Below are 26,701 nucleotides of genomic sequence, written 5' to 3'. Positions count from 1 at the left end.
TGCTGCACAGGCAATGCCAGAGGAAAGAGAAATGACGGAGCCTTACTCACAGAACTATCATGTCCTAATGTAACTCAAAAACCCCTAGTTTTAATATATGTAGTCTATTAGAACATAAGATTTTTGTAGCTATGTTTGCCCTCTTTTTCTTTTTCCATTTGTTCCTGTATCAGGTGACATCTTATGTGTAATTTTCTACATTGTCCACAAATCTGAACACCCAGATCTCACATTACTGCAATGTGAAATAAACTATTGCTGGCAAGTGATGATTCTCACTGAGCTGTGAAGGATACGGACCATATTCACTTAGTTCTCTGCAAACTTTCAGTTCGATTTCACTGAGCTGACACCTCTCTCTAAAGGCTCGTATTTCCCTTTTGCTTTTTTTTTTTCTTTTTTCTGACACAGTAATTTGAGGCAAGTCAGGATATCTCTATTTTTAAGAGCCAGGAACCTGTGACATCCAGTCCCCGAGGGGGAAATATTATTTAAATAATTCCATGTAGTCTCCTATGTCCGCTAAAAGAAAGAATAAATATAATTAGAAAAATGTGACTAATACCTTTCTCTGAATCCCCAGTGTACATCTTTTTAGCCATCTGTTCTCTCTCCTCCAGGCCCCAATCCCACATGTGCTAAACAGTAAGCACAGAACCGATCTGCAAACCTGAAGTTAAGGGTATGTTATACCTCCTAGTACAGGTGGATCTCCTACACCTTAGTTTTCCAGCTCTTAAACTGTACCTTCTGTAGAGAAGGTGCCTTATTGACTAAAAAGTGCACTGTTACCAGCTTACCACTTTCAGCATTTTTTGTTCTTTCAGTATTCCCAGCAGTGAGAGAAGTACTGTTATCCTTCTCTGCGCGCAGAGGAATGAGAAACGGAGTTAAATGACTTGCTCTGGGCCATACAGGGACTCTGTGACAAACTAGGATGTGATACTGTTAAATAATACTGCAGAGGAATACGCTTCCCTCTGAAGCTTAGCTCCCAGTTTAAACTGACATATTCTACAAACAGGCATCAAGTTACAATACCGATGCTTGGTAAACGATAGATTGAAAGTCAGTCTCAAAGTACCAGAGCAGCACATTCTCCTTGAGCATTCCATGTTAATAAACTGTGAATCACGTATATCCCATTAATAACCTGTTGTGAAAAACAAAACTTTTCCTTGTTAGATCAGGCAGTGCTATTACAAAAATGGTATATTGTGCTTCTCATTTTATTTTGCAGATAAACAAGACTACTTTAATTACCATGATCTGACGTGCCATCTCCAGAACAGAAGGTACAGTACTGAAAGGTGTAATACATTTGCAATACAGGGAAGGTTTATTTTAGGCATTAAATGAAATGGCATTAACGTAGAGTATGAAAAATACTGCCCTGTTCTTAATAGAATCTTTCCTGAAGGAACAATTGTAAAAATGGATTTCAGATTTTACTGCTTAAGTCAAAATATTAAATGATGTAATAAACTATATTTTTGGAAAATATGAAGCTTTTGCTACAAACAAGAAATAACTTTTATTATTCAGGGTGTCTTGGGTGTGTTTTAATTTCTTAGATTTTGTAATGCAAAGTTAATCCTTGCTAGACCTTGAATAAGTAGGAGGTTAGCAGAGTCAAGGAGCCCTAGAAGTCAAATCTTTTCACAAAGACCACTTTTCATTTTATGATTGATGAGGGCAAAATAGCCATCGTGATCAATATGACAAGCAAACGGTAGGACAGAGTGGCAAAGAAAGAGGTGGAAAAGTATTTGAGGGGTGTGGATGTTTTAAGAAAGGAGATTAGAGAGATGGCACCAAAAGCCAAGGAGGGTATGATAGAAAGGCCATATTCAGGCAAGAAGAAATCAGAGCAGTAGAAAAATTACCATTTTTGATACCTCAGTCAGGCAGCACAGAACAGCTGTTGCACCTAACAGAACAAACAATTCTTGCACCTGCAGAAAGAAAAGAAATGGTAGCAACATAGCATCTTCCTGATGAAAAGAAGTATGTGTGGATGTCCTTGAGCATATAAATTGAGATCCCTGTTAAGGTCACAGCCCGGCAACCATGGGAACAAAACAGATCCAGTGACACCAAACACCTTGTCTGAGCTACTGCTGTATACCTAACACACAACATATTTTCTCCCATATGCTTCAGCAGGAATTTTTGCTTGAAAAGTTTTGTGTAAGCTGCAGCAGAGCTATGGGAGCTGAAGAAAGCATCCCCCCATGCCGTGATGCCCAGCGCCGAAGCAGCCAGCAGCCTGGCCGCAGCTCCAAGGGGTTCTTGGGCCACATGGTAAGGACCAAAAATTTGGGATGTATGGATCCTGCTGTGATGTCGAGAGGCAGCTGCTATCACTGCAGAAGAGTGCTTGTGTTCAAACTGCAGGCATCTTTCTTCCTAAGTTTATGTAGTACATTCAGTGATTAAATAAAGCAAAGAGAGAATTACACCACACGAATGACCATCTGACAGCTTTCCAGGTACAACATAAACAGTCCTGAGTGGTTATCAGAGAAATACCTGAACAGACTAACTTTATCAGCACCCACAGGACTTTGCTACCTACAGAGAGCTCGCAGAGCACATACTTAAGATACACAATCATGAACACAAGGTAAAACATCAAAAATAACACCTCAAGGAAAGACTACTACATTTCCCAGGACAGGCATCTGGATACTGTGGAAAATGAAATTTTGAATGAAACTGCAGCAGAAAAATCAAATAAAGCCTAGGTTTTACAGACAGAGAAATATACCATGTATCACAATGTATTTTTACAGGACAGGCTTCAATAGCTCCCAAGAACCAGGTCACAACCTTAATGTTGGCTGACTGAAGCTACTGCATTACTATCATCACAGATCACTTGAGCACCAAACGGATTCTAATACATTATAATGTTGGAATTAACTAGTGTCTTCTGATAAGGAGCAAGTCATCTTCTATTATCAGGCATCAAATCATTTTAGTATTTTGCTGGTATGTTCTCCTCTGGTACAATCTGCCAAAGAAAATAGTTTGCCTGCTTGTAGAATGGAAAGAAAATGTGCCTGAATAAGATGCAGATAAAAATGGATACAGAAATTAGCCCTGAAGTACTGTAGATTTCCCAAGGCCTTGTTAAGAACTCAGAGACACTTATATTTGGCTTTAAGTGCTCAAGCCCAATTTTCTTCTCAGAAAATGAGAGACCTTAAATGATGGCAAAGATATTTAAAGGAAGATCAAATTTTATTTATTTGTGATGCACACCACTGTCATCAGTAGAAGAACAGGTATGGTAGATAGATAGTGAAAGATATATTTGTAGTATCATGTGAATTTGGAACTCAGATATCAAGTATGGACCAAATCTTTAATTTTAGCAACTGGGTTATGACCATAGGGGCGTGTCTATATCAGGGATTGAAGGATTTGGGGGGTTTTGGGGGGTTACGAATTTTGCTTGCATATATATATATATATATATGGAGACGTATGGTACACACTCAAGCACATGACTGGTGCACTTGAAGCGGTTTCCTTTTGAAACAAAGGCTGTTGCTGTGCAGTAGGACACCAGCCAGGGAGCACTGTTTTAATGTGGATGCAAGGTCTTCCACTACACAGCTCTCTACATTTTTATGGCACATGCAATGTTAGCTTGTTGGCAATCTGTTTATTATTTCATATCTGTGTTGCTTGTTGACAGAGATGCTGTTGCAGGGCTGCTCTTTACCTATCTATGAGCTACCAAATTATAGTCACAGGTGGACCTCCCCACTGTTATCTCTCTATTTTCAATTACTCGGTGCTATGTCCCACTGACGGTGGATAACACTTAGCAAAAAGGACAAGAAAATGTGCATTTAGTAGCTGTAATTGACAGAAACTATAGGTAAATTCCTTGCTGTGCAAGAAAAAAGCTGAATCTGAAGATCTAGAAAATGATCTCATCTAGAAAATACCTACAGCCTACCCATTTGTAAATGAGGACAGCAACATGTGCTTCATACTGATTCTTGTATTACAAAGACAGAAGAGGTGTGTCTTGCCCTCCTTCTCTTGGCACATTTTCTTGACTGAAATTCTCTTCTACTGCAATGATGTATTTGAAGACAGGTCCTCCTACATAACGAACCCTTCTGAAGGCTAGTACCGCAGTGGTGCAAGTCAGCTACCCGCCCTCTCTTGTTCCAGTTTCTGAAAGGGAATTACAGCTTGTTTATCCTGAGCGCACCTCTAGCGGTCTCCCTTCTGAGTCATAGTCACAGTAGCAAGACTGAAAGAGAGATGAGCAGCACACTTGGAGCCACGGCTTCCAGAGAAGGTTGTCCCATGACAGCTGGTCAGGGACAGGATGCAGGGATCTGGTGTGGTTGTCTACTGCTAGGTGTATGACCCTGAGGATTTCGTAGAAACGGCTCTCCGTTTCTGGAGTCAGTGGGACTTTCTCTTCAGGGTCTCTGGAAAGATCAAAGAGCAGTGGGGGATCATGCTGTGTGATGAATCCTCCATGGCAGAAGCAAACGTGAGAATCGTAGCAACCATTGGAGTCTTCAGGACTGAAGTTTGGAGTGAAGAAGATGACTTTCCAGACAGATTCACCTGCAATTTACAGACACAAAACAGCTGGTGATAAAAAGACAAATTAAAAGTCCCCTAGTCTTATGAAACTCTAATTTACACCAAGGGAAATCAGTCTTTTGGTACAACCTCACTCTGTACAGGAACCGCAATATACTGAAAGAGTAAAACAAAATTGAGCAAAACAAAAATAAGCAAAACATGATGATTTTCATGCTATACATATTTATGAAATAATTATGATCATTTCATTCCCTTGGAAGAATTCTGATTAACTAAATCATAGAAGACTTAAAAGAACTTCACATTTTTACATAAACAGTGCTAAGAAGATTTGCATAAATATTTACTAAGCCATTGCACTGTCTTCTGCAAGACTTATTAAAATGTACCTTTGCCCTTTGGCCGTATGCAGACACTGTTGGGCCATGTCTGCTTCTCATTTTGCTAATCAAAATAATTTCATTTTTACCTTTTTCCCTCTTCCTCTCTTTGTTGTGTTAACCCATTGCCCTCTGCCACATGTTTTCATTGCGAACACCTGGAGACAGTTTCTCATTTTAGTAAATGTGATGACATGAAAAGGTATAATGGATACTAAATTCCTTTCTTAGGCCTCTAGATGTTTTTTCCAAAAACAAATAACTGGTAACGGTAGTGCAATTTTTAGGTGACATTCTGCTTTGTAAAATAGGAACCAAAGGTCTTCATTTATAGATTAGTCATTCTCTCTCAGCTTAATTTGCTGTGTACAGAAACTGAACTGTCTGCACTAGTGTAACTTCAGTCAGTATTTTCACTGTTTAAAAATACTAATTATTTCCTGGATTAAGAATAAGCAGGTATTGGTTCCTTCAAGAAGCACTCTTGAACAGAAGGCACTCTGGAGAATCTGAAAATACTTAACAAGAAAGGAATAAACAAAAAATGGCTGCTTTTTTCCTCAAATATCACGGAAGAGACAGGGAAGTCAGGAAGAGACAGGCACTTCCGCGGAAGCACACTGTCCTCCCGCAGCCAGGGAAGCATACAGTTCTCCAGAAATGGACCAGAGAATAATTAATTAGAGTCAAAAATCTGTACTTTATTCTTAATAAAAGTAGGGTACTAAATAGCTGAGGTCTATGATCTCGGACTACCTACCCACTTGAGTGTATACAGACATCAGAAATACATATTCATCAGTAATTTAAATTCCTCAGCATGCTATCGTGAAAAACATTTTTTGTATCACCTCATTTTTTTAAAATACTGGGGGAAAAACTCTTTTTGGTATTTTGTTGAATTTTGTTAAGTTCACAGAAAACTTGTTAATCTAGTAACAGATTGTCACAGATTTCTGTGCACTACAGTGGTTAATATTCATTAACCAATTCATCAGTTCAACAGAAAGGAAAGCACTAGAAAATGTGGGAAGGGCAGCGATGAACTGGTACATGCCATGCTGTAACTACATCACACTCAATTTTAGAGACAAAAACAGGTTTAAAGAAAGAAACGATTCAGCGGACTAAAGAGTCACAGGCTGCAGTTCTAGTCTATAGCATGAATTTAAAGGACAGTGGGTGACCTTAAGGTTCTTTACAGCTTCTTCTATCCCACAGCATTTTTCACATTATAAGAGATTTTACCTTTAGGATCCAATTCAATGACAGAGCCTGGAGACTTCCAGTTCACTTAGTCTGCACTTAAATCAGGGTCGGAGGGGTGATGGTTATTAGACACATTAGACTAGCAGAACGCTCTGAATGCTGCTTGGAAGTCAGCAAAGGGGAAGGAGCTTTAAAGGCTGAGAGTGACTTGCTGGCACAGACAATAGGACGTGGCAGGCTTTAAAAGGCTCTGGCTGTGACAGCAGCAATGGCACAGTCTTCCTGGGGAAAAGGGAAGGCAAGGCAAGGCACCACAGCATTCCTTCATACACCTTCCCAATAACATTTTGAAAGGTTGGTTTGATACTTGAATTCTTTGCTGTTTTCTCAGAAGTAAAATAAACAAACAAAATCTAACACTCCCCCTTAAATTTCTTTGAACTTATGCATGGAACATTTCCCAGAGCAGAAATATGCCCCTCATTTACTGAGATTTACAATTTACATTCTGGGAAGGTATGTAATTCTACACTAAGCATTCCTTCAGGCTCTTTAAAAGTGTTTAATTGGCAGGATGGACAATGAAGAACAGAAAAAGCCAAAGGGCTTTATTAATCAGTGCACTGTGTGCCTTTGTAGACCATGCAACATTTGCCCCACCTGACAATTTGATTCAGGGCACTATAACAACTTGATAGAAGAAGAGCAGAAAAAAAAATACATAGCTATTAAAATGTCAACTAAAAGAAATTCCAGTAAGGCCATGCACATGAGAACTTTGTGGTCAGGCTGTCTTACCACACATCTATCTTTGACGGTACTCTTGTGCCGAATGACATCATTGAAAAGAAATTTTCAGCCAACTTTTTTTGGTGTTGGGCACTGTAACACCAGGCCAGTTCAAGGGCTTACAGATAGCAATATAAGGTTGGGGATTCTGAATTAATGCAAGTCAGTATAAGCAGCTCATATAGGTAAGACACGGGGAAAAGAAAGAAATAAGGAAGTTGTACCATGATTTTTTTTTCCCCCACAGAACAAAGAATTCTTCAGGTTTGGCTATATACAGAGCATACGGCCTGTTGCAAAGTCATGCATAGGGTTGGGGACAGGGCATGTGTGACATCACATCATGTCTGAATCACATCGCTAGTGTTTTGAAGAGCTGATGCTAGTTTATCAGCTACGCAGCGATATAATGTCATACTGCACAAGCCACTGAGGTCTGGGAGGGCAAAGTCTGTTACTGTGCAATGTTCATCTGTTGCACTGCAGCGATGCTTCGGTGAGGATCTGGACCTTCATGTGGTGCTGGAGGAACAGCAGTGCAGACTTTAACCACCGATTTCCTAAGCATTATAAAAACTAAAGCATATCTGTCAGTGTCTGTGGCTGTGGAGCAGCCGGTGTAATATACCAGGAGACATAAAGGGCTGTCAGACTTCTAATCTGTAAAGCTGATGAACTGTATAAGGCTCGATATTAAAAAGAGAGAGCTCTCTCCCAGACTCTCTCAGCTGATATAAAATCTCATTTTGTCAGAGGGTTAACTACAAGGATCAAATTAATCTCTCAGTAATTAACAATACCTTTGTTCTGCAAAGCATCTGGATAGTAAACTCTCTTTATATAAAAAGATAACTATATGTCTCTTCCTCAGTGAAGTTAGTAGTAAAATTGTCAGGGCTCCCCCACAGTCAAGTATATCAGGTCCCTTCTAAAATAGCAGGCAAGCTCGAAGCCTGCAGAACCCTTAAAGATCCTGTCCCAAGGCTTCACAGCTACTTTATTTAGTGTCCATTTTTCCTGCAATTCTCCAGCTCTCTGAATTGTCCAACAATTTCACCTATTCAGCTCTCAGAGTACGTCTTTCCTTCTCATGTTAAGAAAAACAAAACCTACAGAAGTTGCACATATAAATAGTCTCAAATTAAAATAAGTTGCAATTAGTTCGAGCAAATCTGCTATGAACGTAACTGCTCAGAGTTCGATCTCCCTAACAGACTCCTCTTTTATTATCCTTCACCCATCTCCTTCTCCCCTCATCCAGACAACCGTAGCTCCAACAGACAGGTAGCAGCCATGAAATTACCTAAAAGTATCTCAGTAAGATACATTAATATTTCCAAGATGAAGTGACACACTGGATAGGGATGTCATTTCTGTTAAAATAGCACTGTTCTTAAACAGTCATGGCTAAGTGGTGTTTTCTGATAAGCAGTTCTTGAAGTGAATAGAAGCTATTGGTGTGTTATTGCTTGGACCTCACTTTTACTGAATTTAATCTATGACTAGCTTTATAGGTTTGCTGCTACTGTCATCTCCTTTGATCATGTCATTTCGTTTCTTCTTTCTGTAGAAGAACAAGTTAAACAAGTCTGTTCTTCACTGTAAATTGGGGAGCTGGCTCTCCTTGACTTCAGATGCTTTTGGGCGTCGCGTACCAATATAAATTGCCCACAGAATTTTCCTTTATCTCGAGTGTGCTCTGTAGCCGGTGAGCTCCCACACTCTAACTCAAGCTCTTCAATGTTTCTACAGAGTAGCAGATGAAAGCTGCAACTCACTGGAAAATGACATTCTTCAGATAACTCTTGTTATTAGATTGAATCCTTTCTTCCCACTTCCTATATCTTTAGAATCATTTAGAATTGTTAGGTTCTCTGCTAACCTTATATGAAGCAGATATCACATACGTGTATATATTCAGCTCTTCAATAATTTAACAATTCAGAAAAGGTTTCGGCTGCTAAATTCTTGTAGAACTATATATAGCACATAGAGAATACTATTTGGTTACTATAAAGAAAATATACGTATTGTTTTTATAACTATGTGAATTCCTCAAAGAGATAATAAAAATCTGCTATTTGAGTTCAAAAATGTGTGACTCCATTGTTCTTTCAGTGAAAATTTGTATTTTTTTTAGATACTTGTTTTAAGTACCCGGGTATCTTACAATGTTATATTGTTATATCAGTCAAAAGACAGCACATTATGTCCCAGTGTAGGTGGAGAGTAACTGAGTGATATTCAAAGACATAATGTTAGTTTATGAGAATCTGTTGTTGCTAGAAGAGGCTTGCATAAAGCACTGTGCAGAACATACAGTATTTGAAGTAAAACCATAAAAAACCCCAGTAGTAGCAGTGATTTTAAAATCTTAAGGATAGAAACTGCAGTGTTAAGTACCCTCTAAACCAGAAAGGATTGCGCATTGGTGGATATCTAATAATCATACTGAACAACTGCTGGAGTAAAAATACAAGACACAGTGAAACCATGCTTAGGCTGCTGAAGTCAAGACAGAAATCTCATGACTGACCTCATTATCTAGAGTAAGTGCTGTGGTATGAGAAGCTTCCACTGAATTCTGTTCAAAAGTGAAGATTATCTGCTGAACGGTAGCAGCTGACAAAGAATTATTTTCCTGAATTCTTCATCATCATCTTCAAAAAGAATTGACTGATCATTTACAGTGTTTTCTTTTCTTGTTGAAGAAAGTCCCAAGTGGGAAGATCTGTGGGTATAGAAACTATGCTGCTAAAAGAGGAAGTGCTATAATGCAATGTTATGCCTCATATTTGGAAGTCTTACTTAACAGTAACAGTAATGGAAGAATATATGTTGCCCTGGAAAAAAATTCCATCCCTAGTAATCTGATGCACATAATCCAGACACTTGCTAAAGATTTGTCTGAAGAATCTATTTACTTGCTGAATGGTCCATGTAATTTTCAGTTCATGCAAGAAGCAGTCGATGGCATGCTGAAGACAGAAGATAATGTTGGCACAAAAAAAAATTACTCATCGTTTCCAACCTATATTCAAAAGTCCTTGAAAACAGAAAAGCTTTATTTTATTGCTTGTGAGAGAAATAGTATTGATTTGCATGTACTGGTTTTCCACTGGAGTCAGTAAGAGAGACAGTTAAGAAGCGAGAGAGCAACACACTTAAGACTGTAGCAAAGCACAGCCACTTTGCCCAAGATGGCAAAAAGCAGAGGGAAACCTATTCAGAACTGTGTTTTGTCTTTTGTTCCTTCTGTCCTTCAGAAACACATTTTATTAACGGCAAATAAATTGAGGACAATCATTACTCTCTTACATAAAGTGGATGCAATCATTGTGAGTGAAACGAACGGACCTGCAAGATTCAGACAGCAATTTTCCTGATACTGAGCAAACGTACGAGACAAAGATGCAAAGGAAGTCCTAAGCAACTTCTGCAAATATTTTCAGACAAGTTTCAACCAACCAAAACCAAAACCATCCCCAAGAATTTGTTTATAAATTATTTTCTCCAGACGTTTTTCAAATTTTGGATGTCAAAAAACCCCTTCACACACTGAAGGCTAATGAAGTATTCCAAATCATTAATCTGAAAACTGATAGCATGTTTAACCTTTAAATAGCAAGAAGTGCATCTAAAAACAAAGAAATAACTATGCAAAGTTACTTTAAAAGTGAAAAGTAGAAATTTTGTAAATGCGGTAGCCTGGAATTCCGTGCACTGCCAAAGAATACTGAATATTCATTTATTTTATTTTAAAAAGTTGAGGACAAAGATGAGTTATGCTTCCTTACGGGTGTTTCAGATAGTTTGTTTTTTTTTTTTTTTAATCTTTTAAAAAGCTACTAGGATACTTAGGAAATCTGAAAAAACCCCTTTTGTTTTATTTTGAAAATTGAATCAGTTAAGGATAAATTACAACATAGCAAAGGGATTCCTTTTGTCAGAGTGAAAAAATTGAGTTAAAGAAAGCAACCATTTCTAAGTGATATGGTGCAAACATCTCAGTATCAGCTAGTCCTAAATATCAAAAAAAATTTCTGAATTACTGAATTTTGTGTTTATTGTAAAGATTATGGTATGTGTAGTTTAGTATCTGAAATATATGACAATAGTTTTTGTCCCACTGTTAGAAAATGCATGTCTTTGGCAGAATCTGAAACTAGCAAAACATCACAAATGGTGTTAAATTTTGGGGTGAATAGCTGAAAGTAAATAGGAATTTGCATCCTTTGTTTTTATTAGAAAGAAAAGTTGGAAAAATTGTGCAGGTATTAATCCAATTAGAACTACAAAAAGGATATTATCTGATAGCTTGGGGTTATGCTAACATCCAGCATTTCAGATGGAAGTTGAGTTTTGAGGTGCATAGAAAAGTTTAAACTTATTTCATTAGGGTTCTTATGAGCCTATCATTTGGAACCTAAACATTTAAGGAAAAGGAAAGCAGAAGTTTACTGAAGGTCTGTTATGCAGAATAATGTGATTAATGAGTATACGTTCAAACAATGCAAAAATCCCTCAAAATCCTGAATTAAACCTAAACACCAAAAGGACGTATCACAGGATGTTCTTTTAAAGATGATCAGCAGGGACTTTTATAAAATTTTTTCCTAAGAAAATTTTTAGAAGTCTATTTTCTGTTTTCACATGGACCTGCTCAAAGTTAAGGTATTTCAGAGAAATCCAGCAGTATGCCATTTTGGACCTCTATGCAAAAACCAAACTTCATTTCACAGTTCTCCAGTCAGCATGAATACTTGAGTTTGAAGAGAAGAGTTTTAGAAAAGCAATGGGAATATTTTCTTGTCTTGGTGGTATGCAAGATGGATGCAGAGATCTTCAGCTATTCTCCAGATGACAGTAAGTGATGGAAAAGGGAAAGAACCTTGACTCTCTCCTCTTAATTTCCAGCTTAAGGAATGTATGTGTGCGACATAGTAAAAAACAGGCTTTACCCTTCTGAAGTGCTATAACTTGCTAAAATCTCCTTTCTACTAAAAACAAGAACAGAGAAGGGTCTCCTGGGGCTGTAGATGAGATTAATACATTTTAACTGTTCTTATATAGGACTTAAATGGAAAAGTCAGCATCGTTTTGATAAAAGATTATTTCAGGTCTGTCACTCAATTAATACAAAATCATTTTGGCTAGTAAACTGTTCAGTCATACATGAAGTAATCCAAATAATCATATTGCGGGGGGGAGCCTCTTTGGTTGGTTGGTTGTTTTTCTGTTTCTTTTTAATAAGGAATGATTCATTGGATTGGTGTACAGGAGGTTTGGCTTGTGCCTTCCATGCTACAGCCATTCCTGCCTCTTAGTCTGCAATCTAAATCAGGATAAAGGGAAGTACAAATAAGACAAAAACAGAAAGAAAAAGAAGAGAAGGTCTCTATTCCACTTCAACTTAACCAACTGGACTAGGAAGTTGGGTTTATGTTCTTCCTATGATTAGGAATAGGGTAAATATTTTTTTAAAAGGACAGGATTTAATTTTATTTTTTTCCCTTCCCTTTATTTCTCTCTCTCCCAATGTAGGGGACCACTGGTAGGGCATGGAGCACTGCAAGTCCCAGGGTATAAATAGCTCTGCCTGAGCCTAACAATAACTCTGTTGCCACTGTCACAGAGCAGAGCAGAAGCAAGAAAATACTAACAGTATTTGTCAGGGTAAACACCTTCCTACCCAAGTATTGTTAGCAGAAATGTGTATCAGTTGATTAGGTCAATTTTTTTGAGCTTGATATAAACAGTTTTGTGGGGTCTGTTCAAGCTAAAAAATGCTCTTCTCGCCTTTGGCAGTTATGTTATTTCACACTTAACAAATAATATGCCCATACTGTGTCACCCAAATTCAGCTGCAGCTGCTCTGAGATGAGGATCAAGATAGCAAATTTAAATACTTAATGAGACGGTTTAGGTAAATGACACTTGATGCTTGTTCTGCTTCCTCCAGCTGTTGCGACTGAAACGCTGAACACAAACGAGGGATTTGGGAGACAACTTGGGATTTTTGGAGGCTTTTCTTGATTGTGATACCTCCATGAAATGGGCAAGATCAGGTAGAAAGAGAGGAAAAAAAAAAAAAAACAAGAGGGCAAACAAAGAGCGAAGGTGATGCTCATAAAGTTAGGAAGCAGGGGAAACAAAATATCTTCTAATAATCAAGTAAATGAAAAGATTGTAATGGACTTCAGCAAGAAACAGTAACAAGTGACTCAGATGTTTCATGCAGTGCAAAAAGGTATGTCTTCTTGATATCATCAAAGATGAAAACCAGGAGCAAAGAAAGAAGACAAAAAGATCTTAAACCCCCCTCCCCCAAAAAACCCAATCAAAACCCACTTGTAAGGTAAGAGACTGCTCTAGAGAGAACAATGGAAGTAAAGGAACTTGTGAGACTGAAAAACAGAGAAGGCAAGTGACAGGAAAACCCTCATGAGGGTCAGAGTTTATTACAGCTTCTGCAGTTGCAGAAGGGAAAGACTCACACAAGGGTTTGATCAATTAAGAGAACCAAAAGGAGATTCACTATCAGTGAGACTAGAAGCTCAGAAGTGGGGAGGGAAAAGGGAATAAACAGATGGGAAAAGGATGAGAACTGAATAAAAGGACACAGTTCAGAGAGGAGAAAGGGGCTGCTCTTTGTCCAACAAAAATGTGCTGTAAGTAGCCTGAAGACTCATGAGTTATTACTGAAGGAAAAGTGAATTTTCTCCTGTGAGCTACATATTGTGAATTAGATACTTGATGCTATTTAAGTCTTTGGCGGGATTGTGTAGCTGAACCAGTGGAGAACAGACATAAATCCACATTACGCTGACACGTCAGTGTTTTTCCCGCAGTGTTTTTCTGCAAAACCAGAAAAGTGGTCTGCAGCACTTGCCTTCTACTGTTGAGGAAATCGCAAGAAAAAACTTTGCTGTAGACTATAACATGAAAATGTGTAAATATCAGTAAAAGATATGTCTATGTATGGATACTTGTTACTTACTGTTACAAGTTTCTGTACAATTTCTCTGATAGATTACTTTGCTGCTGTGTGTTGCTATTAAGACAAAGGCTGTTGACAAGGAATGAGGTTTAATGAGACTTAAGGAAGTTTATAAAGTGATTTTGGGGAAGGACACCTATACCTCCACATTAAGAGCTGCCCCAATCACCAACAACACCTGTAAGAAAGAATAAAAAGATTCTCATAGAGCTGATAGCTAACAGACAAGGTAAATGACTGTTTTAGTCTTGTGTTAAAAAGAAAATTGAACAAGCTAAGCAAGTGGCACTTTCTTAATGAGATTTTAAAGATCTTTATGCCAGTGTAACTCAAATCAGGATCTGCATCTCATCCATGTTTTTCTTTTCTGAACATTCTTGTCAGTTCTTTCATGACACTGATGCATGGATAAAATGCCGCTCTGTACTACAAAATGAATTCACTCTTTATATTTCACTACACAGTCTAACCTGGCTATCTTATTTATTGCGTATTTGTAGACAGGCCCTTATTTGAACTTCTGCTGATTTCAAAGAAAAGTGACACTAATTAAATGACATGGTCCTAAAATTCCCAGTCAACTTCAAAAGACTCCCATAGTGTCATTCCTGACACTTATCAAAATAACAATTTTTTTCACATTGTGAAAAAGGTGGCAAGGCATTTCTAATTTTAAATTCAAGGTATTGAGTAGGATTTATTGCTCATCACTATGCTGACACTTAGTATGCAATTTGACAATCTGGTCACCTCACCTAATTTTGGATCACTGCAATGTGGAGGTCTTTATGTAAGCTAGTTACCAGCCTATACTGATCTGCTTCTTACTTTTGTTAGAAGTCTGCTTTAGGGTGAGAAGAATTCTGCTTGTTTCTCTTTTGAGGAGAGTGATCAGCTCAGGCTAGCTCAGCTGTTGGTGTTTGCACTGTAGACATCTACAAGTTGTCATCACCATCCTCAGAATTTGCTAAAAATCTGAGGTGTCAAGAGCCTTGAAGGCACCAAAGAGCCTCGGGGGCCCTGCCCAGCCCTAGGGCAGACCCCATCCACGCACCCTGCCCATGGACCAGGATTCCCATTTCAGCTCAGCCCGAGGCCATCAGCCCCTGCCGGAGCGGTGCTGCAGGAGAGCCAGTTCCCAGCCCTGTCTCTGGACGGCCCTAGGTCGTAGCCTTTCTCCCAGCTCTGTCTCTGCTCCTGCTCCTGACTGGACTCCCTGGATGGACTTTGAACCTGAACCACCACTTTGCCTAGCCTGGAACTATTGGTGGACCCTGTTATCAGCACCTAGCTCTGCTCTCTCTGCTTGGGTGCTGGAAGTGGTTGCTCTGTCAAAAAAGGCACTGCCAGGGCTGGGGTCACTTACAGTTCTGCTGGAGTCACTTTTAGAGTGAAGTGTCACCCCAAGTTAGAGAGTTGAACTTCTTGTCTCTCCAGCATTCTCTAGTCCATCTTCTATTTTGCTTTCTAAGATCAAATATCACAGGGGGTGCTGCTTATGGAAGAACCCACAGTGTTCATAGATAGTGGGTTAAACATCTCCTCCTCTCAAGTATATGTAAAACCTACATATTTAACTGATGTGACCAGGAAATACAGAGAGGTTTGCCTTCCTTGTTCATATACGTTACATCTGTATACTTTTTTTAGTAAGTCTTACTCATCCTTAATGATCATTCTGTGACCTTTGAAATATAGTCACCAGCTACAGTACATCTGCATTGACTCCGCTTGTGCGATGCCAGCGTCTTTCTCATATTAATGTATGCAGTTTCCTCTGTTCCAGTTGTAGCAAATAAGAACAAAAACTCATTTCAGATATTTCAAATGAATTTTCTTTTTGTCATCTAATTCATCCCCCTGCCACTGCACAATTGTTCCCTACAATGTATTTTTTAAGAGCTCTCTTGATGGATGGTGTCTTCTATTGTAACTTTTGTGCTACTATCATTCATTTCCTTTATTGCGGAAGACAAAGACATTTTATTGGCACACTCCTTTCACTTAGTGTTTTATCTACTAACTTTTTCAAATACAAATCCTTCACGAACTTTTGCTGGAGTTTAATTATCTTAAATAAAGATTTTGGTGCAGATGATTGTCTCAGAGTTCATTTGGGTTGCCTCGTTCCTCAATTACCTGTTGCATTTCCTACACCTTTTGTAGAGTTGTGGTACACTGAAGTGAATGTTAAAATCCCTGTGAACTTCCTGAGAGCATGATTTTATCTTGTTTCCTTCAGTTCAACAAAGTATTTCTACCTTAGCTTAAGAATACAAATAATAACCTCATGCTTAAATTTAGCAAAGTACAATGTAATCTGTGACTGAAGCTGCTGTGTGCTCAACTAATTGTTTAAGCAAGGATCTATGTATGCTCCTCAATTCCCATCAAGTCTCTTACTTCAAACCATTTGAGAAAAAAAAATTGAGTAAATTATTTTTTCAGTGATCTGTGCTGTTGCTTAACAAAACAGTTAGTAAAAACTGTTTTCTTTCTTTGCTACACCGATACTGATGGATACACTGTGAGTGATATATCTAAGGTTGTCTCAAGGTCTATAGGAAGAAGAAACATGAATCAACTTTTGCCAAGTCTAAGGGAAGTGTCCTGTTCACAGGACAACTCTACCTTGTAGAAAAATCAGTGTTCGGGATTCAGAACTTACCTCCCTGAAGATTAAACTCACGTCTGCTTAGCAACATCTTCTAACTCCAAACATAAATTCCTCAGTTAGTGAACATCCCATCAGCAAAATCTTGCTGCCTTTTTTAATTTTGGCATATACATGGATATGTATACATGACATACTACCTAGTATATCCAGGTGGTTTTGATCTATGTGGTGCATGGACCTGGGTGCAGTATTTGAACAAAGCCCTTCCCACCTCTTGGGCCTGCCAGAAAGATTCAGCAGCATAGAATAGTCCTACACAACATCCAAAGTGCTCAGCTGAGATGTAATCAGCCATGGAGTGAGTTCATCTCAAACTAGAAGCAAGCAGCAATGGAGCTGGGAAACTCCGGCTATTGTACCTCATTCTCTGCATTGTACCTCCTTACACTTTTATGTGTAAAAAAGACAAAATTGCTAGGACTTCAGGCAGTGTCTGATTTCTCTCCTAGAAATTACTATAATCCAGATTCTAACTTAAAACTTCTAGTCAACCATTTTAACTGCCACGAAGGGTGGGGGTTTTTTGAGTTTTTCCCCATGATACATGAGCGGCAAAATGAATTCTCATTTTTTTTTTCCCTCCAGTCTCTGAAGCACAGTTGAAGGAGGGTAGGTAGACCACTGCTGTGAATGAGATGGTAGAGACAATGTTTGTTCTCTTTGGCTTGATCTCCTATTTTTAACTAACTGTGTAATTCAATGTAGTAATTCTAGCATGCCTCAACCTATCTTTGAAGAGGGCACTTATGTCACAAACTTAATCCAACATTTATTATTATTTATTGTTGCACTATGATGTTCAGGCTCTGTTACGCAAGACAGTTACAAAGATGAGTTAAACAAAGACAGCCTCATCCTTGAGCATGAAATCCTACATCTTTTTACTGGTCTAAGAGCATGTTCCCATACATTATGGTTTACTTTAAGGACTTTAACCCATTATTTTAGGAAGTAATATAAATAAATATAATATAAACCAGCTTGGAGCCTAAAATCATTTAGTTACACATTGTGCTTCCTCAAAACTACTGAAAGTGCTTTTGGCATTACATGACAAGACATAGATTTTATATATGACCTCCCTCCTTACTGCAGTTAAGTCATGACAGCACTCAAAGGATATTGTGAAATGCAAACATCTGCATACTGGTAGCTGCTTTTTGGCTTTTGAAGCCTACATTCAATTTTTAATTCATAGCTCTGCAAACTCAGTCTTCATTTCTCGATTTTAGCTGGTTTCTTTGTCAAAATACTCCTTAAAAATCTGTGACAATAGTAACAGAAACAGGAAACACCAGGAAATGTTTTTCTACTGTATTCACTACCGTGGCTCCCTCTTCTATGCATTTTTATGCTATTCTCCACAATGCAAGTTACCATACACATATTCCTCATCTGTTGCAATGGAAAATAAAATCGATTACATAAATGATTTTCAGTTGTAAAACAGGTTTGTTTTAGCATTCAGCAGTGGCTTGCAGTAATCCACTCTGCATCATACTATAGTGGATTGCATACTGTCAGATGTTTACCACAACCTCAATCTAGTGATTAATTAAAACATACGAATTCAGGCAATGTTTACAACCAACAATGGTTGCTAAACTTTCTCGTACACTTCCAAAGATGTCTCTAACTGGCTGGCATTCACGCTGAACATGCCCAGGCTTAAACTCTGTTTCTTTACTAATACTGAGTCAGTATTCCTAACCGAGGTCTTGGCACTTAGGCTGTGTAGACATAAAAAGGAATCTGAAATTCAGTTAGGATTAGAGATTAGGAAATCTCCCAATCAAACTGCATTCAAATGGAAGTCAGGCCAGGCAGATGGACTTGGTAAACAATTTTCCTGTCACCCAGATCCTCACCTTCACTGTGAAAGGTTTTCCTGTCTTGTTGAATCTCACAGGTCTGTCTAGTTTTAACTTCAGAGCTTTGGATCACTACTTTCTTCTTGTCTGTCTAACACAATAAGACCAAAAACTTAAATCTAGAAGAGGTTGTCTGCTTCCACAACCATCTCCCCATCAACAGATCAAAATTTGTCAGAGGATGAATAAGATGCCCCTATACAGACATATCACATAGCCATGTAGATCCTTGGATGACCGAGAATGCAGACAGTTTAAGCCTTCCTAAAGGTGCTCCTCTACCTGCCTGAGACACAACGTGTTCTCATACACCTTGTCCAAATATGTAGCAACTGAAATACAAAATCTAACAATGAATAGTGGTAAGGATATATCTGAGGTCAATTTAGTCCACAAAGTGAACAAATTGCTTGAAATTGGTTAGGAAAGACCACTTATAATTGCCATGGGAACTTCCTCTTGTGTGTCTAGGCAGAGACTGCATCGACAGGCTCAGCCACGTACTGAGGTTCAGATGTCGATGAGGTACAAACCTGTTGCTGACCCTTCCATGCCACGGCAATAACACAGACTTATCAAGCTTGACAACATGAAGAAATACTCAGTGGGGAATATGCGGGCTGTTGTGCATGTGGACACTGTCCTTGTTAGTGGTAATCATTTGCCAATATCTTAAGTTTGAGGAGTACCCACTAATGGAATAATCCTTTGCAGCATTCAAATATACTTAATTTTCTCACTTGATTACGAGATAAAGATTTATAAACTTTCTCACATTTAAGCTGCGTTACAGAGACACAGTCATATGTTGACTTTCGCATATTTTCTATCTTCAAAATACAAACACTTCTCATGGTTATTTATAATTGGATTAAATGCTTTTAAAGACACATACTCAAAAATATTTTGTGAAATACGAGCAGTACATTTACTTTTCCTTAGTTCAACCTGTTAGTTGCTAAACATTCAAATATACTTCTCAGAACTTAGGTTTGGTTGGTTGGTTTTTTTTTCCAAAAATCAGTATGTCATAACTATTTAAAAGCACTGGCAGAAATTAAAACACTTCCTGATTGGAGACCTGAAATATTTTGGTGTATCAAAGGGGGAAGAAAAAGAGGCCTTTGATGATGCTCAGGAGCTACAGGCATTGTGTAATCTATTTAGTATCAAGTTCCAAAACCCAGTTAAAGCTTTTTTCAGCACCTTTTCTTGATTATTACAGCCTCACTGTGAACACCAGCATGGTTTTCTAAACCAGCCTTTTGTTGCCACTACATAGTCCTAATGTTGGGAGCTACTTGGCATTCTTGAGATCACCAGAACTTCTAAATGACCTAGCAGCTCTGCTAGGGCAGAGCTGAATGAACTGAAGCAGATGAACAAACCACCTGTATTCTTGTACAATTTTTTGCAACCCCCAGCTGCTTTTCTATCCACTGACTGATTATGTTTCCATTCACAGTGAAAATAAACTGAGACATTTGTGTTCAGGACTTACTCTTGTGCTAAGATAAGCCTCTTAATGCACTTTGCAAGATTTTTGGAAGGATAAACCTGGAAACTGTCAAAGTATGATATTCAATAGAATAATTCAATAGAATATTTTTAGTTCTAAAATAACCTGTAAATGTTGCTACCCAAATGTCATAATACAAGTATTTCAAGTATCATAATCCATTTTTCATAATGGATTTCATTATAATCTATATTGCAAGTATCATAATGTATTTTCTACAACTAAAGAATGCATCAGATTACTAACGTTTTTCCATACTAAAAAGATAAAAATAGATAATAAGAATCAAAATAATGTATGAAGTCTCAAAGTTTTCCTTCAAAGTTTAAAAGTGACCATTGCAAACAGAACTTCAAACAGAATTCTATGTGCTTTCTATATTTGTTTAAAAAAAAAGTCAGCTATTCAAACCCTCAATTTCAGCGTGACACAACAGCTACATTTTCTTCTCTCCCTCATTCGCTTGATTCTAGCTTTGGTCTTCTTATGTTGACCAGCTCTGTTAGGATGAATTCTTCCAGATGATATTTAGGTTTTTTTAGCAAATTCCAAGCTTTTACAGCAAAACTTCCCTTTCACAGCACAATTCAAACCATCTTCTCTTCTGTGAAACATACGTTTCTCCTCATACTTACACATAACCTCATGCCTTCACGGCATACATACAAATAGTCATTACCGATGAAACTGATTTTCCCTGGAAAAAAAAAGTTTTGTTTATCTTTAGCTTTCTTCTAAGTTGCTTTTTGAAAACTGACCTTAACACTCATGGGCTACAGTTGTTTCTGAATCATAAAGATATGTGCTCTTAGAGCCTCTGGCTACAGCTGAAAACTGTCTTTAGTAGCAATTGCATTGTTTTCAGAATTCAAAAATTACTGTCAACTATAAATACTACAAGCAATCTACCACTTAGTATTATAGAACTGTCAGTATCATCCTCTATAGGTGCAATTCATAACTTTAAACTTCTATATAATACTTCTGAATCAAAATTGAGTTTGAAGATTAGGCTTTGAGAAATCAGACAATAAAAACATGACATCGTATAGAGCACCTGATGCAGATAAAAAAATGGGAGGAGCTTTCATGCAAAAAGCATTAGTTTAGGTTCTAAGTTAGGTATGCTGCATAAAACAGAGAGGGGAATGCTACAGCAAATTCCATTTTTATATAAATGCCTTAATATCAACAGTCTACATACTATAGGCAGGCATTGCATTTTCCCTTAATACAACTTAACCATGTCTAGGACAAAAAAGTAATGGGAGGTTCAAAGCTAACAGCAATGTAGTTGCAACAAATCCCCATTTGCTAGGCTGATTGTTGGGATAATTTGAGAGATGGAGAAGTAAAGAAAGTGCATGAAAGTGCCTCCATGACCAGCTGTAGGAAAAAAAGGTGGACCTAGACCCTAGTGGGACTAAAGGATTTGCAGTTCTAAGACACTGTGGCCATGAGGAACTAATGAGTCCTAATTTTAATGTTTTCCACAGCATTCCAGAATTGGAGAAAAATGTATTGAAAAGAAACTCCACAGAGTGTTGAGATACCATTTTTAGAGAATACGTAATTCTTCACTCAGGTAGATTCATTTACTCACAATGTCTTGTCTAGCATTTCTACCTCATATTTCTGTAGCGCTAGACTCAAAATCTTCATGAGACCATTTACATTTTGCTATTCCCTCTCTCTAATTAACCTTGTGTATACGTATCATGGTAGTGTTTTAGCAGCTCCACCAAATGATTAATTAACAGTGCTGGCTTTTGGAAGATATCAAGTCTTTAGAGTTTGGAATTGGGGCTGGGGGGACACTTTGTCTGTTCAGAAAAAAAAGAAAAAGGTGTGAATCAACTCAAACCTTCCAAAATGACAATTCTGTAAGGAAGGGCTAGAGTGGAGAATTACATTTGGTTTGGAATCGGCAGCAGCATAGTGGATCAAGACATTGTTGAGCCCAAACTATAAACCTTTGCTGGCTAAGTAGTTTTGCTATCAAGGATATGAACTGACGCTAAGGTAACTATAATGCTTTTAGGACTGAGATTCAATCTCCACTTGTCACTGAACAGTACCATATGGATGGATCAGAGCTACAGACTGAAAACCTGCCTGCACAACATCCTATGGCATTGAAGAGAGTCCAGATAATAAAATTAAGTTAATCTTGAAGACTCTACTGAGTTTTGAAGACTCTCCTCTTCTCACTGAGCAAGTGAGATGAGAAGCTTGCCTCTGTGATACAATACCATTTAAAAAACTACAGACAGGTAACAGGTTGTAAATGAAAAATTAGCACACACTTGGTAATGACAAAATTATCTTATGGATGACTAACATTTACTAATACTAAAAGGATCAGCCTTTCTTTATTGCACTAGTGCTAATTCTAAGTGCTAAGTTATCATGATCTTTATGGGGGTTTTATGGTCTTGTTGACTTTCAATATTGTGGCTGCGCCACGATTTCTAACTTCCCCCTCCTAGTATGAATGGTAGAAACCTATTTTGCTTTAAAATGCCAATGTTGAAGAGGAGGGAGGGAGTGAGTGAGTCTCTCAAATGTTTGCATTAGAGTCCCACATCTAGGAGACCATCGAGTCAATAAAAATTAATTTATTATATTTATTATTCTGCTGAATATGACTGAACTGCAGCTGAAGAATTATTTTCAATAAATTTTTGGGTAAAACTGAATAAATCTGAAAAACATCATAAACTGTAGGAACTTGTTCTATACTACTTCATGGACTTTGCATTTCTACTAAGATGTCATTGAAAGAACTATGACAAAAAACTACTAGTGAAATTCAATCTCTTTCAGTTTCAGAAAGCTTTTACACAAATCCATCTACAAAATTTCCCTACTAAGAACAACAAAACAAGAAACAAATTTTAAAAGCTGCATTTTTTTCTTCCTTTTAGTTTTAGGAAACTCTGGATGCCTTAACAAAAGAGACATGAAAAATTTAATGCATTACGTGTCCTCTCATAGTTCGAGAACACAAAAAAAGCTCTGAAAACAACAGAAAGGTCACTGTTTTTACTGGGATGTGAGCTTTTCTCAGGCTGAGGACATTTACAGTGATTATTGAATAATTCTGGTTGTGTTGTCTTTTCAATGTACTGATCACAACGTACATTTAGAAGCAACTACACAATACAGAGTGCACATCATCCACAGATGCACACTGGCCTCCAGCATAATATTGTCCAAGTGCACCCACCGTCCACGCATCCACTGTTTTCTTCTATAATTATTTCTTCTGCCTTTCATGGCACTGTCTTTTATGGCATACTGAGAAGTCACCTTGCTCTTGACAGTCAGGTTTCCAGGGAATTTCTCTAATAAACAAATACTTTATTTTCTAGGAGTAATAGGATGTTAGAGGCTGTGGCACACAGAATACTCGATGTAGGTTGAGTATGCATTAACTACTTCCCTTGAAGAACATTGCCTAAGACAACATATGCCATTTGAATCCAATTTTAAAATTAGGATGAATCAGCGCTATGTTCTGAATGTAACATGTAGAATGCTGCAGGCTCAAATCCAACACTGAACTAAAGATATTTTTAGAAGTGTAATGCTCCAGAAATTGTTAAAGACCCACTTTTTATGTTACTTGGTAAGCTGAAATTAATTTTTTAAAGTTGCAGTGCATTTTTACCTACTTTTTTTGTTGTTATTTATATTTGTTTTGACTACTGCTAAATTTATAAATAGATAAAAAATTATCAGACAGTTGTTCTAACTCAGACATTTTTTTCTATTTAAGTGTTAGCTGTGGAGTACACAGAAAAAAACCTGTAGATTTTTCTTTTCTACTGTCACAAGTGCATGACACAATATCTGACAGCAAGCCATTCAAGCTGAAGTTTAAATAATACTGAATTAGCTACTTTAAATGTCTTTGCCTTTATACGATCACTGAAACTTGTCAACCTTTCCCTGTTCACTAAGAACATTACTAATTTAGGTCAGGATATCTTGGATTCAATAGACCAGTATGTTATGGTTGCTATTTTTATATGAAGAAAAAGCACTATGATATGATCACTGAAAGTCTGTGTGTATAATGACAATGTCAAAGGACATTTACCATGGTCTTTCACTGGGGGAATGGCTCTCTGAGACAAAAGTGTTCCTACCTCAATTTTACTATGACTAAAGAAGTCTATTCTGTCTAGCTATAAAGCAAAAATTTTTGTGACAATAGGCAAATCTTACTCCTTCAAATGTTTATCCTTTCTTTCTTATCCTTTCCCATCTGTTCTCTTCTGAGAAAAGATATGAGGTTGGTACGATAAGATTTGATTAAAAAAAGATATTTCTTTGTAAGAAAACAAAATGTTTCCTTGACAGCAGTTATAGTCACATGGTAGTATTATGTCTCCCTTTGAAGATGCTGTGCAAAAGAAGAAAGTCCTGGATCAAACTTCTATTAAATTTACCTTCCTTTGTATTGTTAAACAATGAAAGCAAGTAACTAACTGCTGGCATTCTCAGAGTCGATGTGAATCCTTACTAATCTGTAACAGCATCCTAAGTCCTTTGTTCACCACAGAGAAGGCAAGTAAACCATGAATGGAAAGAGCTCCTCAGGGAAGCAAGGAAAAGAATAGAAAAAACCTAGGCAAGGGTATGGGTTCTGCCAATGAGTCTACTGGGTATGACAAGCACATCCCACAGTTTACGTATGAAGCTACCATAGCATTCATTCACCGTATGGCAAAGAACACAAGGAAAAAAATTGTTCTCTTTTTACTAAGAAAGTCATGAGAAAGAGGGTGGAAACCTACTTATGAGGCTTCAGAGAATGTATGAAGTGAAATTTCTTGTTTATATTAAGAAAGTAGAAGCAGTACTAAGAGATGTCTTTAAAATACCAAATATTTAGAGATATCTCTAATATTTTCTACTTCACAGAAAACAGAACTGCTGATTTACTTTGTGGATGTTTGAATGATTATGTTTCTTAAATGCTTGAAGAGGACTGAACAATAAAGGGCTGGCATTTTCAAATAAAGGTGTATTGTCACCACTAACAATCCAAAATATCTCTCATGTACAAATTAATGCATGTCCATTTGCTACTGACAACTGCTAGCCTCACCTACTCTCACACTGAGAACTTGACCATAGAAAAATTAAGCTGGTTCTGCAGAGCTTCATAGAGGTTTCCCAGTTTTTGCTACCTGCCTAGACTCTGTCTCCTGCACTTTCTCTCTCAGGACAATATTGTGTTCACAAGTTAGCATTCTTTAAGCATATGAATTCGGTTTACAGTTTTTAACTATTGAGACTCAATGTGATATTACCAAAAATGAAGCTAAGAATAGCATTGTAAATAATGCAAGCCATCTTAATTAATAAGGTAACACTTATTACCTTTTACAGAGTGCATTTCATAATCCTTTCGAGAGGTAAGGAAAAGTGCAAGGTATTCCTCTTCTTACTTTCATTTCTTCAGAAACAGATCTCATTACAATTCCATTTCACAAGAAAGGCTGTAGCTGTCCAAACCAGAAGTTGTTACAAAATGGCCCTTCTGAGCAGATTTTTCCTGCTTTGTCCTCTCTTTATTATGACTCCAATGTCTTTAGTCAAACTACACCTGGAGGAACCTTTTAAAAAACCTCACTATTCTGTAAATTTATCCTACATATCCAGCCTAAAACCTGCAAAACAGAAAATATTCCTCTCTCCTTCTCTTTTTGTTTGTTTTTAACCTGTAACAGCTGAAACTGCAGAAAAGGCTAAATGCATGACTGGGAAGATCCCATCAACACTAGCCAAAGAACAAAATATGTCTCATGAAATACTGCAGACAGTGGGATGCTGGAGGACATTGCAACAGCCAGGAGTCAGAATAGCTATGAACTCTGTGAGAATACAGAAAGAAGCCCTGGTTGGTGAGTTTGAACTACTTTCAGTAATTGCAGTAGATCACAACATACAGCAAACTCAGAATAAGCACTAATTGAAATGTATCCTATCTGTTAAGTCAGGGAAAGTGCAAAATTTCTCTTTTAGAGTTTTTCAGTGAACTTCTACTGTCCTTAAAAGTCATTACATTTGCATGATAAGCTAGTTTGGTTCTATTGTCTGGTGTGCTTCAATTTAACTTGCCATTGCAAGTCTCTTTTTCTTTTGTTTACTGAATGACACTCACCACTGAATAATGAAATCCATCTTGAAATAGAAAAGGTGAAGTGCTGCTAGTAAAGTCATTCTAGCATTTATCAGAAACATTAGTATATTTTTATTAGAAGTACCAAAATACTGGGAAGATTATTATTTCTTTGTAGTACAGACTGCATTGCATTACATTTCTCAATGTTTATTACACAGGATTACAAGACGTTTCCTCATCAAATGAAAATTTTGCACACAATCAGAGGAGTCTGAAAGATGCAGTAGTTCCATTCAACTGTAGATTTGCTCTGTATTTGATGAATTCTCTCCTCATAATTAAGTTGTCATAGCAATGCATTTTTAATAGTACTGATTCATATGCCAGTAATGTTCTGGAAACAGAGCTCTTGATAGTTTTTCAGTACTCAGTTATGCTGAATTGTAACTATAGCAAATACACAAGTACTGGTCTACTTGCACTAGCAGAACACGTGATCAGACTTAAAATAGGCTAAAGCATAATGTGACACA

The 26,701-nt window shown here is 37.6% G+C and overlaps 1 protein-coding gene across 13 annotated transcripts in view; it reads right to left on the bottom strand.

Annotated features, from left to right (window-relative positions):
* Window positions 1-1,213: 1,213 nt before the first annotated feature.
* The window catches only part of STS (steroid sulfatase), a 117,440-nt gene continuing 91,952 nt past the window's right edge, over window positions 1,214-26,701 (bottom strand). For all 13 annotated transcript variants that reach the window (XM_029998861.1, XM_029998867.1, XM_029998865.1 and 10 more), the window contains one exon: window positions 1,214-4,602. In XM_029998861.1, coding sequence (XP_029854721.1) covers window positions 4,220-4,602 — 383 coding nt within the window. In that variant the 3' untranslated portion in view covers window positions 1,214-4,219. The remainder of the gene's footprint in view (window positions 4,603-26,701) is intronic.

This window comes from Aquila chrysaetos, chromosome 23 (genome assembly GCF_900496995.4).
Source record: "Aquila chrysaetos chrysaetos chromosome 23, bAquChr1.4, whole genome shotgun sequence".
Lineage (NCBI taxonomy): Eukaryota > Metazoa > Chordata > Aves > Accipitriformes > Accipitridae > Aquila > Aquila chrysaetos.
The sequence above is the reverse complement of the archived record's forward strand: the minus strand, read 5'-3'. Positions and strand labels throughout refer to the sequence as shown.